Below are 14,571 nucleotides of genomic sequence, written 5' to 3' on the forward strand. Positions count from 1 at the left end.
TACTTCAGTTTGACCTCGACCTTCAGAAAGTAAGTAAAATGATCACTGATTAGAATAGAAACGACTTTGACTTGATTTTATGTGAATGGGCTTTGACAAATTAGTTTTTGTTTACGTGTTTGTAAGTATTATGGGATGTAGTAACCATGAATTGCATTTAGGCATGGTGCCACAGACTTGAAGTTGGTCGACTTTATTGTGGGTATCCATTCGACTTTATAGGCCTATACCCTGCTAATATAAAGTGTGGGTAGAACATCATGAAGCAGTCCACGTTCCATGACACATATCCCTGATACAGGCCACAAGCTTACCAATTCTAACCTCCGCATTTTGCAGCTAAACTAGTAGTTTTTAATCGATAGGCTACAAGTCCTCCCTTCTGTATACTGCAAAGTATCCAGAATTGTCAGTGTTTTCTGTAACATTCAGTATAGACACTCAAGTAGTTCATTATTTAGAGAGGGACTGGCAAGCACAAGGTTCCTTATCACATTTGTAATTCCCTATATCTATTTATGATATTGTGTGTCAGCGTATACGGTAAACTGACACATGTATGTTTTTGAAGTCACAATATTTTCTATAATCGAAAGCCACAGTGTAAATAACCCTACACAACCATTATGTAATATATAGGGGCTGCTTTAATTGAATTGAAATTAATGGAATTTCTCTTCAAATCTCTTTTAGTCTTTTAGGGGGGCAAACTCTTTATCATGGCCTTTAAAGGACACATGTATTTAAACACTACAGTGTTTTGTTCTACACAAAGTTTTGGAAATCTGAAAATGACTGTTAAAAGTTAGGGCTGCAGGGAAGGTTATTGCTCCACATGTTCACCAATGTTTCATGACGGCTTTTGAGTCATTCAATTTTTCATTAACGTTATAAAATAGGGAGAATACTTTATTGTGTGTTTTCCGTGTTGTGGCCTATTGTACGTTACACTAAGTGTTAATGCTACCCTTAGGAAAAAGCAACCACATTAGCACCTCTGGGTGGACCATACGTCAGTAAGCCCCTCAATGTTCCAGAAGCGATGTCCCTCAACCGACTCCTACTTTCGCAGTCCACAGGTGAGAGACAGCTGCCTGAAAGCCCTCTCAGCCGCCCCACCCCGTCTCTTCCCCCTAGCTGTGGTGATCAGGATTGCAGCCACTCTCAAAACAGCGCTTCTCCATTTCAAGGCCAAAAATGTAAACATGGAGCTCTTATTGTCCCAGCCCGGTCATTGATGCAGCAGTTGCAGGGCAGCGTTGTAGGAAAGAGTAACTTCAATTTAAAGAAGTCTAATACTGCTCCATAATTTTCTCCATGGCTCCATCAGAGGCCATTTTCCGTTCGGGACAAGAAGTTAGTATTTAATTGGCCCTGGTAAAACACAGGATAAATAATTAAACAGCTGATAATAGTCTCTCCACAATGGATGGGAGGTCCATAGGTGAAACCACACAACCGCTTCCAGCATTAAACACACACACACCTACCATTCTGCCTGCCCACCACAGACCTTATGAAGGCAGATGTTCCCACTTCATCACTAAGTAGCCTCTCTTAAAGCCCAGCCATTCATTACCCCTCTGCAGTGTTTATCTATTCTGCACTAGCCCACAGCCGTATGGACCACATCTCTTAATGTGCACATGGAAAAATACCACAGGAGTGGTATTAAGATGAAGACATTCCTATAAAGAGATAGGTTGAAGCTGTGGTGCCAAAGCCACAGGTCAATATTGAGATGTTACATTAGAGCTTCACAAAAGTCCCAAGGCTTTTACACTGCAGGCTCTGTCTCTTTGAATTGAAGGAACAGACGGATACAGAAATGGAGAGACAGGCCATACAGCAGAAATGATCAGTTTCAAGGCTTGAGAAGAACATCCCTCTCTTAGACCTTGCTGTAGATGATTGCATGACACTGGGTCAGTGAAAGTTGTGTTGTGGTTTCGGTGTACAGCAGCAAGTGATAGCTACTGTAGCTGTGGACCTTGCTGTACCAGATGACAGTGTCAGAGACATGGGACTGCAGGGTGTGTGTTTGTGTGTATGTTGTGTGCGTGTCGTGTGTGTGTGTGTGTGTGTGTGTGTGAGAGGTAATTATTGTAATCGGAGTGCGGGCGATGCAGGTGAAGCTGGCCTTCTCCTAATTAATGAGAGAAGCAGATGGCCATGGGTGGGCGGGAGCTGGGAGCATGCAGGCGGACGTCAGAGACAGACTGAGTTGAATGTGTGTGTGTGTGTTTTGTATGTGTGTATGTGATGTGTGTGTGTAAGAGGGAGGGATAGAGTGTGAGTGTGTGTTTTTGTATGCATGTGTGTGTGCTGTGTGTCAGAAGAAGGGATAAAGAGTGTGTGTGTGTGTGTGTGTGTGTGTGTGAAAGGCATGTGCATGCACCTGTGTGTGTGGTCAGAAGAGGTCAAAGAGGGAAGTGAGGGTCAGCTGGTCAGCAGAACACACACAGGAGACACCTGGGCAGGCAGGCAGGCCAAATGGCTGACGAGGGTCACACACACTGCCTGGATGTGTGTGTGTGTGTGTGCTTCAACATACTTACAACCAGCAGCCCACTGTCCTAGAGACTTCACCTGTAAGCAGCAGTCAGCTTACCCACTCAACCTAATTCCTAATGCACTAATACCACTGAACAATTACACAAACAGGACACACACACAGAGAAGCACAGCCCAGCACACACCGTGCATGTGCCTGTGTATCTCCGTGGGTGGACCAGAGACTTCCCAATCATTGAATGTATTTATTTGTCTCCCTGCGACAGGGGCCCTTTCTCTCAGATTAGCTCAACATTAGCAGCCAGAGAGCCTATTGGAGCAACAGCCTTGTTCTCAGAGAGGGGCCACTCATCTCACACTGAGATGCCTGCTCCAGAGCTGCTAAATAAGAAGTCTTTTTTCATCTTATTCTCTGGCAGCCTGAAAAGTACCAGAAAATAAATGAAAAGTGCAGCAGCAGAAAAATCCATATCTTAGGTAACAGGAGTGTTCTTAATGTGTGTATGTGCGTTTGTGTGTGTGTGTGCACACGTGTACGCGAGCGTATAAAGGAGAAATAAATGGATACAGAGACAGCCAGGCTAGGATGGTGTTTTAACTGGAAACCTTGTTAGTCCAGTACTATGGGTTTGAGCTGAGTATGTTATGGTAAAAACATTCAGCCACTATGTTCTTATTGCAGATTGAGAAGTCTTGGACCAGTTGTACCAACTGCATAACTGTGGCAGAACTGTGGTTCCGGTAGTGTGGGCTGTGGACAGATGCAGCCCTGTCATGGGCCTTAAGTGGGGACAGCTTGGCAGGCTTGGCTGCAGTCTTGCCAGCTCAGCTAGCCCACAGTGGCTGACCAGGGTTCAGTCACCAGCTGCTGGTCCATTGCTATGGTTTCATAGCTGTTTATTCATCTAAACAGCGGGTGACGCTGTGGGGGTGACGGTAGGGTTAGGGCTCTCTATGGCTAGTCCTAGGGCTAACTCTGAGGTTGATGCTTGAGCTAGCTGGAGGTGGGAGGAAGCTGGAGTGGGTACCAGCGTCCAGGCTCTGTGAGAGAGCTGTGAGAGCTGGATGCTGAAGTCTGCTCCACATGTGTTTGACATTACTGTGACATGGCGGCAGGGGCTCTCTGGGGAGAAGGAGAATGTCAGAGAGCGCAGAGAAGACATCCAGCTCCCAAACATCTGGCCTAATGAGAAACACATCATCTGACTGGCTGGCTGACTGGCTGGCCGGCTATCTCGCTGGATGGCTGTCTGACTGGCTGTTTGTCTGTATGACTGGCTGGCTGACTGGCTATCTCACTGGTTGTCTGGCTGGCTGTCTGGCTGGTTAGTTGACTGGCTGACAGAAGGAGCTGGACAGGGGAGCTGAAGGAGCTGGGACAGGGAACATGCAGACCAAACTAAGCCACATGAACATACACACATACAGCTGACAGTGATAAATGGGTACACACACAGGCACAATCACACACTACACACAGAGGAAGACCAAATACCCCCCATCTTCCCCTAATTTGGCGCTGTAGGATGTGTGTGTGGACCAGAGACAGACACAGGACACAGCTGCTCTAATCTGCTCTGCACCGACCACTTTCTAATCACGCTACAGACGTACGGGCAGGCTAGGGAAGTTTATATCACAGTTCCTCTCTCTCTCTCATTCAATGAGTCCTTCCTTCCCCTTCCCACCTCGCCCTTTGCTTGCCCCATTTTCGCCAGCACAGAGAGAGGACTCAAGGCTTGAGATGGAGTTAAAGTCATTAAACGGTACACAAACTGTCATCCAAAAACACCCTTGGTTCTGTGTGTGCCTGAATGTATGTTACATGGTTTACACACCCAGGATGACTGTGGCAGATTGAGAGTATCAGAGTCTCCTCGACTAATGTTAGAGAATGGTGGCGTAAGATACAGATACAGTCACTGGCTGGCTGGCTGTAATTTAAATGAATGTGTGAGTGGTGACAGTCCCTAGTTATTTACAGCAAACGTTTAAGACTGAATTAGATCCAGGCAGCCAGATAAATGACGGATTTCTTGTTTTTTTTCTATCAGAAATGCAAGTGACATGTCAGTATCACTCAATCTTGTCTACACAGTTCAAGAGAGATACAGAAAAACAGTTGTTTTCATATGTTGTATTCATCATAAACTGTGGACTGCATAGATACACAGTCAAACAGACACACATACAATTGTCACATAGGCCTATATGGTAGCTGGTGGGCCTGGTTTGGTCAGGATATTGGTGTGGGTAATGTGTGTGCAGGGGGCTCCTTTGTACTCCATAAATCAGCAGCAGCAATGACGCAAGACACTGAGAGCAAACACATCAGCTCTGGACTCCAGCTGGCTAGAGAGAGTGAGGGAAAAAGAGAACGAGAGAGCGAGAGAAGAGCAGCTGTCAGGCCCCTATCGTACACCTGTCAAGCAGGAAGTCAGCTCCCGCCACTGTTTCCTGGATACGCCTCCTAAGCCCAATTCTCCACTGCCTCCTGAGATAGATAGGACAGAGAGAGAGAGAGAGAGAGGGTTGGAAATAGAGAGAGAAAAAGACAGAGAGAGGATCAGTGAAATATGAGAAATGGGAACTAATGGGGTGAGTCAAAGAGAGAAAGAGGAAGGTGAAGAAGGCTCACATCGCTTTATTATATGGCAGCCAAACAAAGTAAATAAGGCTCAGGGAAAATAAATAGAGATTTTCTCATGCAGTCCTTTCTCATATCCACCACCATGTATATAAACAGTGTGTGTGTGTGTGTGTGTGTGTGTGTGTGTGTGTGTGTGTGTGTGTGTAAAAGATATGAGGATGTTTGTGTCAGTGCTCTGTGAAAGGCAGGTCACTGTGTGTGTCTGTCTGTGTGTGCGTGTGCATGCATGTGCGCGTGCGTCTGTGTCGACTGCAACTCTCCCACAGAGACAATAGTCTAGCATGTCCACAAGAGAGGAATATTCCCACGCTCACCCCTCCTCATCCACACCCGCATGACCAATCTGAATTTAGCCAGATGTACTGTAGAACACACACCAGTACTGTTACTCTCACCACATGAATCTATTTTCTCTATGTCTGTTTGCTATCTGTCTTTCTCTCTTGGCTACGGAAGACAGGAAATGCTACATTCCTCCACAGGAAGTGATCTCAGACAGAGCTCATTGTCCTCATCAGATCTCTGTCAACCTATGTTCACCCCACCTCATAACCACTGCCATGGTGATCCTACTTGTTGTTGGCAAACCTCTTCTTTGTTTGTCATTATCGTCAAGACAGGTCCTCAAGGGGGGGTCCTCATCCTATTCCCAGGCTGCCCTTCACGCTGCCTGTATGCAATTAACAGAGTAATTAAAAGGTTGATGAGGTAATTGGCATTGTGTGAGACTGCAGGTGTTTTGATCCAGTGCTTGTTTGTGTAAGTGCACAGCGTGTAAACAAAGCCCCCGTACGGCGTGGATTTTTGGCACTGTTCCCCTTTTTATTGAGCTAATGATAATAGAAGAGTTTAGAGGAAAACAGAGACTGTAGTGGCTGTTGAAGGATGCCGAAAATGGTCAACAGCCATAATTAGCCAATCTCTAGTTTGGGTGACTTTCCAATAAGAAATGAATATGCTTTAAATTGCAAGTAAGAGTGAGTGTGAAACAGTGGAGACTCTGGGCTGGGGTGTGGTTTAATGTTCCAGCAGGATGTTGTTGCAGCATGAGGGTGAGGAGGAGGAGGAAGAAGAGGGGAGGAGGAGGAGGGGGAGAGGAGGACAGGTATCCTGGTGATCTTCTTTTTCTTGCATTTGTGTTTGTCTGCCTCTCTACAGTCTTAAGAGAGGATGAAACCATGCTTCTTTCTCTCTTTCTCTTCCCTTCCCTCCTCTGTTACACTTCTTTCCCTCTTCTCTTTGTTTGTCTCTCTCTCCAGCCTCCATTTTTTTGTCCCTCTGTTCTCTGCTACATTATGCATCCGCCTTCTCCCTCTCTTCTTCTCTTCTCTTTCCCTCCCCTGTCTCCAACTCTCTATGCTGTCGTTGACAGATGTACTGGTAATAATACTGAGTTCTGTGTACTGGCTGACTAGCTGGCAGGAAGGGTGGATATACTGGCTGGCAGAGATGTTCGATGTGCTGGTTGCCTGGCTGTCTGGGAGGGTAAATGTGCTGGTTGCCTGGCTGGCTGGGTGGGTAGATGTGCTGGCTGACTGGCTGTTGGTCCCCAGGTGTCTGAGATGACAGTTATTGATGTTCTGGTGTTCCGCTTCGTTCTAGGAACCCACATTCTTGTGCATGCAAACTTTGGCTGACTGACTGACTGGCTGGCTGGCTGGCTAGCGGGTGGGCGAGCGGTTTGGCTGGCTGGTTGGCTGGCTGGCAAGCCTGTGGGCAGGTTGGTAGGCTGGCTGGCCAACTGGATTTTGCAGCTGTACAGTCAAGGACTAGGAAAGGAGACTGTGTACCAGAGTGTGGGAGAGGACAGTTTAGAGGAAGTATTTTCCTGTGTAAATTGTGATATTGACAAATGTACACAACAAGCCAGAGGTATTCTATTTGTGTGCGTGTGAGTTTGTGTGTTTCTCCTTAGAGTGACCACATACTCGTCTCAGTGTCTGCGTTAGCCGGTATGGATATGAGTACCCAGTACCGTCCTAACAGGGTCCAGATGGGACCAGCTGCTGTGTTGATTTTGGCACAGCCCGGCCCAGCTGAATGTCACAAATACTTTCCTTTATTTAGGAATGGCTCAGCGTTAGCGGCAAGGGAGGGAGGATGGTAGGGAGGAGAGGAAGATAGGGAAAAATAAAGGGGGGTGGAGAAAAGGAAGACAGGATGAGGAAGGGATGGAGGAAGTAAGAAGAGAAGAGAGCCAGTAAGGCGAAGCTGCAACAACCTTAGTCAGACATCTGGATTTTATTAGCAGCCATTGGGAAAATGTAAAAAAGGACGTTTTTTTGCTGTCTGGGAGCAGTGATATGCTCCACGTAACTGCTAAGACTTCCCTCCCTGAAGACAACAGATGGCTGTTAGGCTTCAATACTATTACATCAATAACAGCCATCACAACCACCAGTCTCACATGACAGCCCTAGAGAGGAAAGGAGAGGATATGAGAGGAGAGGAAAGAAGAGGAGGAGACAGAGTATGACTCCCAGTCCAATCTACAGGGTGTTCTCATCACCTTGTTCACTGTTTTCTGGTCCTTATGTCTGATACATAACTGGAGATCTCCTCTCCTGTTTGTGTGTCTGCTTGTGTGTTTGTGTGTGTACAGTCTGTTTCTATGAGTGTGTGTTCACAGCAGGCTTGTTTCCCAGCCTGTCATTAGTGAACATTTAAACCCTCTAAACTCTAAATCAGCTCAAGATGATCTGGAGTCTGCTTTCCTGATTCACTGATCCAGTCTGTTGTCCAGGTCAGGGAGGGAGGGAAAGACGGAGAGAAGGAGGAATAAAATGTTGACATGGTCAGCTCAGACTGATCTTATCAGCTCCTCCTCTATTCCATTCTACTCTGTTCTTTACCATTTCTGTTCTTCAGCTACCCCTGTTCAAAACCAAGTATAATCTGCATAGACACTCCACCCACTCCCACGCTAACAGGACAACACAGGCTGACTGTGTGTGTGCATGTATGTGTATGTGTGTGTGAGTGTGTGTGTGTGTGTTTCTCAGAAGGAGACTAAGAGTCCCTGAGACAGGGTCCTGAGGTCTGGGTAGCAGGACTATAATCCTATGTTGGTGCTGTTAGGTCTTTGTGTGTGTGTGTGTGTGTGTGTGTGTATGAGCATGGCGGCCTGATGGAGAGCAGATGTGGGGAGGCAGGCGGGCGGGCACACAGCCAGAGCAGCTGGGAGAAATTAAAAACAACAGCATTCCTGGAGACTGGGGGAATTACAGAGAGAAAGAGAGAGAGAGAGAGAGAGAGAGAGAGAGAGAGAGAGAGAGAGAGAGAGAGAGAGAGAGAGAGAGAGAGAGAGAGAGAGAGAGAGAGAGATAGAGAGAGAGAGGAAGGGGGAAGGGAGGGAGATGGTGGGAAAGTGAAAAGAGAGAGGAGGAAAGAGAGGAGGAGGGGGAATGGAAAGAGAGAGAGAATGTGTAAAGTATCAGTGAGAAAGAAAGAGGGTAAGAGACAGAAGTAGAGATGAAGGGGTTGGTGGTCACATATGGAGCATGAGAGAGAGAGCGCAGGGGGCTCGACTTTTCCCAAATCTTCTTTTTGCCAGAGGAACTTTCTAAATCTGTGTTCTCTGGGGCACACATAACATGAACATACATGATAACACACACATAACCTACGTGGTCACGTATACATTTGCATTCATGGTCACACACATTCTCACACATCCATTTGAGATACAAACCCAAACATACAACATTGGTGTGCGACCAGGCTTTTGTGGCTTGTCATTATGGGATGGTTTCATGTGTATTGGGGGGTTCAGTGAAAACACAGGCCTTAAATCTGTAAAGGGAACAGGAATAGCTCGAGAATGACAAAGTGGAGAGTGAGGCCATTTGCTTGCGGTGGATTTTTTTTCATCTTGATCCGTATCTCACAGAAGAAGTAGCTGTTTTTAGAGCTCAGATTGCAGCTTGCAGGCTGGTTCTGTGAGGTTCTGTGCAAGGCTGTTTGGGGGGGCTCTTTATGTGAGAGGTACAGCTGTAGAAAGCCACTGGAGCACTGGAAGAAATGAATGAATGAATGAACATTAAGCTCTGAGGTTAACACCTTACCCTGTCCTCTTTCTCGGTCTCTCACTCCTGCCTTGGTGCATCATCCTGTCCTTCATCACAATTGGAGCACAGATGGCCTCACACGGGGCATCAGACGGAGAACACTTTCTAATGTATTAAAGTGAAATCCAGTGAGTTAGTGTGTGGTGGTGTGGTTAATGTGTGTGTGCGTGTGTGTGTGAGAGAGAGAGTCCTTTAGCTGGTCAGATTAAACAGCTGTCTGTAATCCCACAGTGGGTGCTGACAGACTGTCAGGGCACAACTCCACCCCCGCCCCCCTTGCAAACTCGTCCTATCTCCTCCCCTCCCTTCCACCAGTCTTTCCTTCCTTTCTTCCTTCCTCCTGCCTCTCCCTCCGTCCCTCACCAGTGCCCCCCCCCTCTGTCAAGCTGTGTCCAGTCCCAAGGGAGTGTCCACAGCAGTTGCCATGTGGAGGGTCTCTTCCCTAACAGCCAATGAGGAGGCTCGATCAAGGCGTGCTCCTTGATGACCCACTGTGTCACTCAAACAGAACACACATTGACAACAAAGGGATGGAGAGAGATACAAAGACAACCTAATAGATTAGATTAGACCACTAGCTCTTGTGTGTTCTTGGTTTGACTCATGAAGGGATGATTCAATTATCTGCAGATGCAGCCTGTGATTGGATCGTCAGATTCACTTGAGCTACCAATTTATTATTTCACACGCACTGCAAACATTCACAAACAAATGTGAGTGTTACACTGCCTTTCATGCAACTATAAAAGATGGACTGGATCTACAGTCATTCTCCCCCGTTCCATTTGAGTCTGACAGTGTTGGATAAAGAAAGAGACAAAAAGAGAGATGGAGAGATACAGAGAGAGGGAGAGAGAGAGAGGGAGCGAGCGAGAGAGAGAGAGAGAGAGAGAGGCTGGACAGGCAGCTTGGGTAGCCCAAGCAGTCTCCTGTGTACATGAATTCTGTAGGGTGACAGATGGACAAGCTGTGCTCTGCCTCCTCATCTCTGCAGTCACACATGGACAAGACAAGGGCGTGCGTGTGTGTGAATTCACATGTGCATGTATGATTGCGTGTGTGTGTTTTTGTATATTGGACCATGGTGACTGTTGAGGGCAATACCCTCAGAAACAACACAGCTCTGAGTTAAACAGGGGGAGTTGAGATAGGGCTACAGGGGTACTGCTATTTTTACCCCCAGCAGGAGTGGACCTTCCTTCCACCTCTGACTTGTTTGTGCTTGTGTGTCTAGAGATGAGTTGAAAGTGCAAGGAGTCAAGGAGCATCTCAAGCACTTTCAAACACGCTCTCACATTCACATACAGTTACACACACTCAAACACACAGATGGCTACAGTTTGGCAGGAGTGCTGTGGAGAGAGGAGAGCCACTTGTACAGTTCTGTTTGGGGTTCTTGGCTGGAGAGGCACAAGAGCGTGGAAGTGTGGGGGGTGGATGGGTGGGTGTGATGTTGTACCTCTGGTGCTTGGGCATTCCTGTGGTGGACGACATGATTAGCTCGGGCATGTCCATCCTCTGGATGAGCTCATACAGCTTCCCTCCTCTACAGCTCTCCATCCCTCCATCCCTCCATCCCTCCATCCCTGTAACCCTCCATCCCTCCATCCCTCCATCCCTCCATCCCTGTAACCCTCCATCCCTCCATCCCTCCATCCCTCCATCCCTCCAGCCCCATCCCTCCATCCCTCCATCCCTCCATCCCTCCATCCCTCCATCCCTCCATCCCTCCATCCCTCCAGCCCCATCCCTCCATCCCTCCATCCCTCCATCCCTCCAGCCCCATCCCTCCATCCCTCCATCCCTCCATCCCTCCATCCCTCCAGCCCCATCCCTCCAGCCCCATCCCTCCATCCCTCCATCCCTCCATCCCTCCAGCCCCATCCCTCCAGCCCCATCCCTCCATCCCTCCAGCCCCATCCCTCCATCCCTCCATCCCCCCATCCCTCTAACCCTCTATCCCTGCTGCTCTGACCACCTTGGATATGTTTGACACTGGACAGTGGAGACGGCTGCAGGCCTGCACGATGGAGGGTGGACAGGAGGAGGAGGTTCCAAACATGGCCAAGGAGAGTGTGGTACATGCCACTGTGGCTGGAGGCCAGCAGCAGGTGTGTCTTTCTGTGTTGGTGTGTGTCCTGGTTCCCAGTGTCCTCCAGCACCCTTGTCCCGTCCCAGCTGACAGGGGCCTGAGTGGAGGGACAGCTGATGGGATGGCTGAGTGACAGCACCTACAGCGGACGCCTGGCTTAAAGCCTCCTTCACAGAGCACGTCTGTGGCCTGACCTGTTGGAGATTATAGGGGCTCTCTCTCTTTCTGTGGCAAACGAACCCACAATGGCACATTTTGGATCCATACATAAACATACAAACTGTTGGCTGGTCATAAGGCTGGTTGTAAAACACGCACACACAAGGAATACTGCTAATGTATCTTCTTCATACTTCATAGTCCGTAGCTCATGTGTTTGTAGCAGAAGGCCCCATTTTCCAGCCACAAGTCCCCGACAGGCCCACACAGCTCCCCTTTTACTCCTTGACTGGCTGGATGCAACTAGGAGATCCTAGCAGTGAGGACATCCCAGGTCTAGCTACTGAACCTCTCTGGCCCGGGTTGGCCTGCAGGCTGGGTCTAGAGGCCAGGGCCAGGGCCTGGGCCTGGGCCTTGGGACTGGAATGTGGAAGCTGGACACTGGAGGTCTGGGGCCGGGGCTGGTTGTGGTGCCCCTGCAGTCCCTGCCTTGCCTTGTTTGGTGCTGGTGGGATGTGTAGAGGAGCGGGGCAGGGCAGGGTGGCAGGCGGAGGAGGCCCAGTGTGATGGACAGGGGCAGATCCAGCTGCACTTGTCACTGACTGTCAAACGGCTGTCTGGAGAGGGGACAGGAAGGGACAGGCGGGGTGGGGGTCGCTGATGGGGATGTCAGGGCTGCAGGGTTGGGGGGTGGACGGGGGTGGTGGTGGGGGGTGTCCCGTCACTAGCAGCTGAGCAGAAGAGCAGGTGGTGTTGCACTTCTCCCAGAACTTGAATGTGGTTCTTTGGCATCCACTTCCAGACCTCATCGTGTCCCACTCTGCTTCTCTATGTGTGTGTCTCTGGTGCTGTATGACAGCTCTCCCAGCTCCGAAGTGAGACTCATACTTCCTCTAGGGTGACATTGCGGGGGCCTTTGATCACTTTGATCACATTTTACTGTTTCTGGTTTAGCAGAGTTGTTACTGAGAGTCAAACTGTGTGAGCGCATTCACTTTGGGTAAATAATTGTGGATCTGTACCTGCGTTTGTTTGTGCATAATTGTGTGTGGGTATGTGTGTATATGTGTGTATGTGTTGTGTGTGTCTGAGTCTAACCAGCTGCCTCTTGCCTTCTGTAGGTGGCTCAGACCAGACGGTTGGAACGATGCCAGATTCACCTGCTGATGTCAAAACCCAGCCTAGGACGACTCCGCCCACAATGCCACCTCCACCCCCGGCCGTCAGCCAGGCAGCCAATCGAAACGCTTCATTCACGCCCACCAACAGTAAGTCAAGTAAGGACCCAGCATTTTTTTCTTTCATAGCTCTTTCAGAACTTTGGATGTTTTACTGCAACATCAGTATCACTCAGCACAATGCACACAACATTAGGCTTTAACAAAATACAACAACCGTACAGATTTCAACACAATCCTATTGGATCCCATGCTGGTTGTTAGTCAGGTGTATTTCTCTTTCCATTGCTTCAGGTGGGGGTTAGTTGTCCTGTGTGTTCGGTCCCTTCACTGTATGTCTGAGACAAGGTAGAACTGCATCGTGAGCTACCTGGCTGGCTCCTATCTCATCTCGTCTTTCTGCAGCTCTGTGATGGAGCACTTAGACTCCAGCCAGAAGGGTTATCAACACCAAGGAGGTTGTAGCTATGCTAACACAATAGAGCAGTGTGTTGTCTGTCAGGCTCCCATCTTGCAGAGGAATGGGTTGTATGAGATGAGACATGGGTTTTTGGATCTCATGAGCTCATTTGGTTCAAAGTTCTCAGCTTTGTGTGTGTATGTGTGTGTGTGTGTGTGAGGTTGTGGAACTATAGGTGTTTTAGTCACTTGTATGTCTGGGTCTGTAGCATGCCCTTGCTGCTGGGACAAGTGTCTCTGAGCATGTTTGAGGGTGGCTGTGGCATTGTGTGTGTGTGTGTGTGTGTGTGTGTGTCTGTGTGTGCCTGCATGAGTGTATGTGCCTGCACGTGTGTGTTGTTTACCAGCTGTAGTGCTACAGCAGTGGAGGGGACATGGGTTTGGCGGTATCCAGACCACTTTCTTCCCTATATAGCAATGACAGGCTGTGTTGTTTCACCTGTTGTGGCGGTCGCCACTGTAGCTCGCGCCCCTCGCTAAAACCAGATCACAAGTGTTTGCCTGACCGTCGGGTCACATGACCAGTCCATATGCATCCACACTCCTAGCAGGAGATTAGAGTGCAGGGAAACAACAAGATGGAACTCCAGCATCAGACAAAACACACCTACACACACACTCGCTCACACGTACACACACTCGCTCACATGCACACACACATTTCAGATAGGTATTTACATTTAGACTAGCTGAGAAAGACATGAGAGCTGCAGGTTGATATAGGGTCTGAACATTTCCAGGCACACATTGACAGAAATACGTACTCAATAAACATGCATACAAACATATACAGACACTCAAGAGTAATCATGTACACATATACAGATCCATAGGCATGTTGAACATATAAACAATGTCTGAATACAAACGCACAAAGACACACACTATAACTCTACACGAGACAACAGTTGTACATCAGACTTGTTTTACTGCCCATGGGGGTCCACCATCTGCACAGGCATGATGTTCGAATTACATAGATCTATAAATATATTATATGATTATACAATGACACCGCATCTTGAGGCTAGTGATGGGATTACAAATATATCAGGTAAAGAATTGTAGTCGTCAGTGTAGAAGATATTGGGTGAAAGAGGGCAAAGGTAATGAAGAGGGAGGGTTGGAGTTCGAGTGTTGTGTGTGAGGAATGAGGAGATGTGTGTGTGTGAGTGCGTGTGTGTGTGTGTACGCTACAATGATCCTTAAAGCTGCAAATCTACTTTCAGCTGGTGGACATGTGCAAGGCCAGATTTAGCAGCACACCTGCTATTGGAATAAAAGTAACACAGACCACCAGCCTATTTTAGGCCCCTCTTTAACATGTCCCTCATATAGCTGTGTCCTAGAGAAGGGACGGGAGGGGGAGCAATCGACTGGCGTGTGTGTGTGTGTGGGGGGGAGGGGGCAAATGAGACAGCTGAGGTTGTACGACATACTTCAACACACACA

The 14,571-nt window shown here is 48.2% G+C and overlaps 1 protein-coding gene across 1 annotated transcript in view; it reads left to right on the plus strand.

Annotated features, from left to right (window-relative positions):
* cbfa2t3 (CBFA2/RUNX1 partner transcriptional co-repressor 3) overlaps positions 1 to 14,571 on the plus strand; it is a 40,425-nt gene that overhangs the window by 8,437 nt on the left and 17,417 nt on the right. The window contains 1 exon segment of the mRNA XM_084682299.1: positions 12,604 to 12,750. Coding sequence (XP_084538425.1) covers positions 12,604 to 12,750 — 147 coding nt within the window.

This window comes from Hypomesus nipponensis, chromosome 19 (genome assembly GCF_054491055.1).
Source record: "Hypomesus nipponensis isolate SF chromosome 19, ASM5449105v1, whole genome shotgun sequence".
In the NCBI taxonomy this organism is placed as follows: Eukaryota; Metazoa; Chordata; class Actinopteri; order Osmeriformes; family Osmeridae; genus Hypomesus; species Hypomesus nipponensis.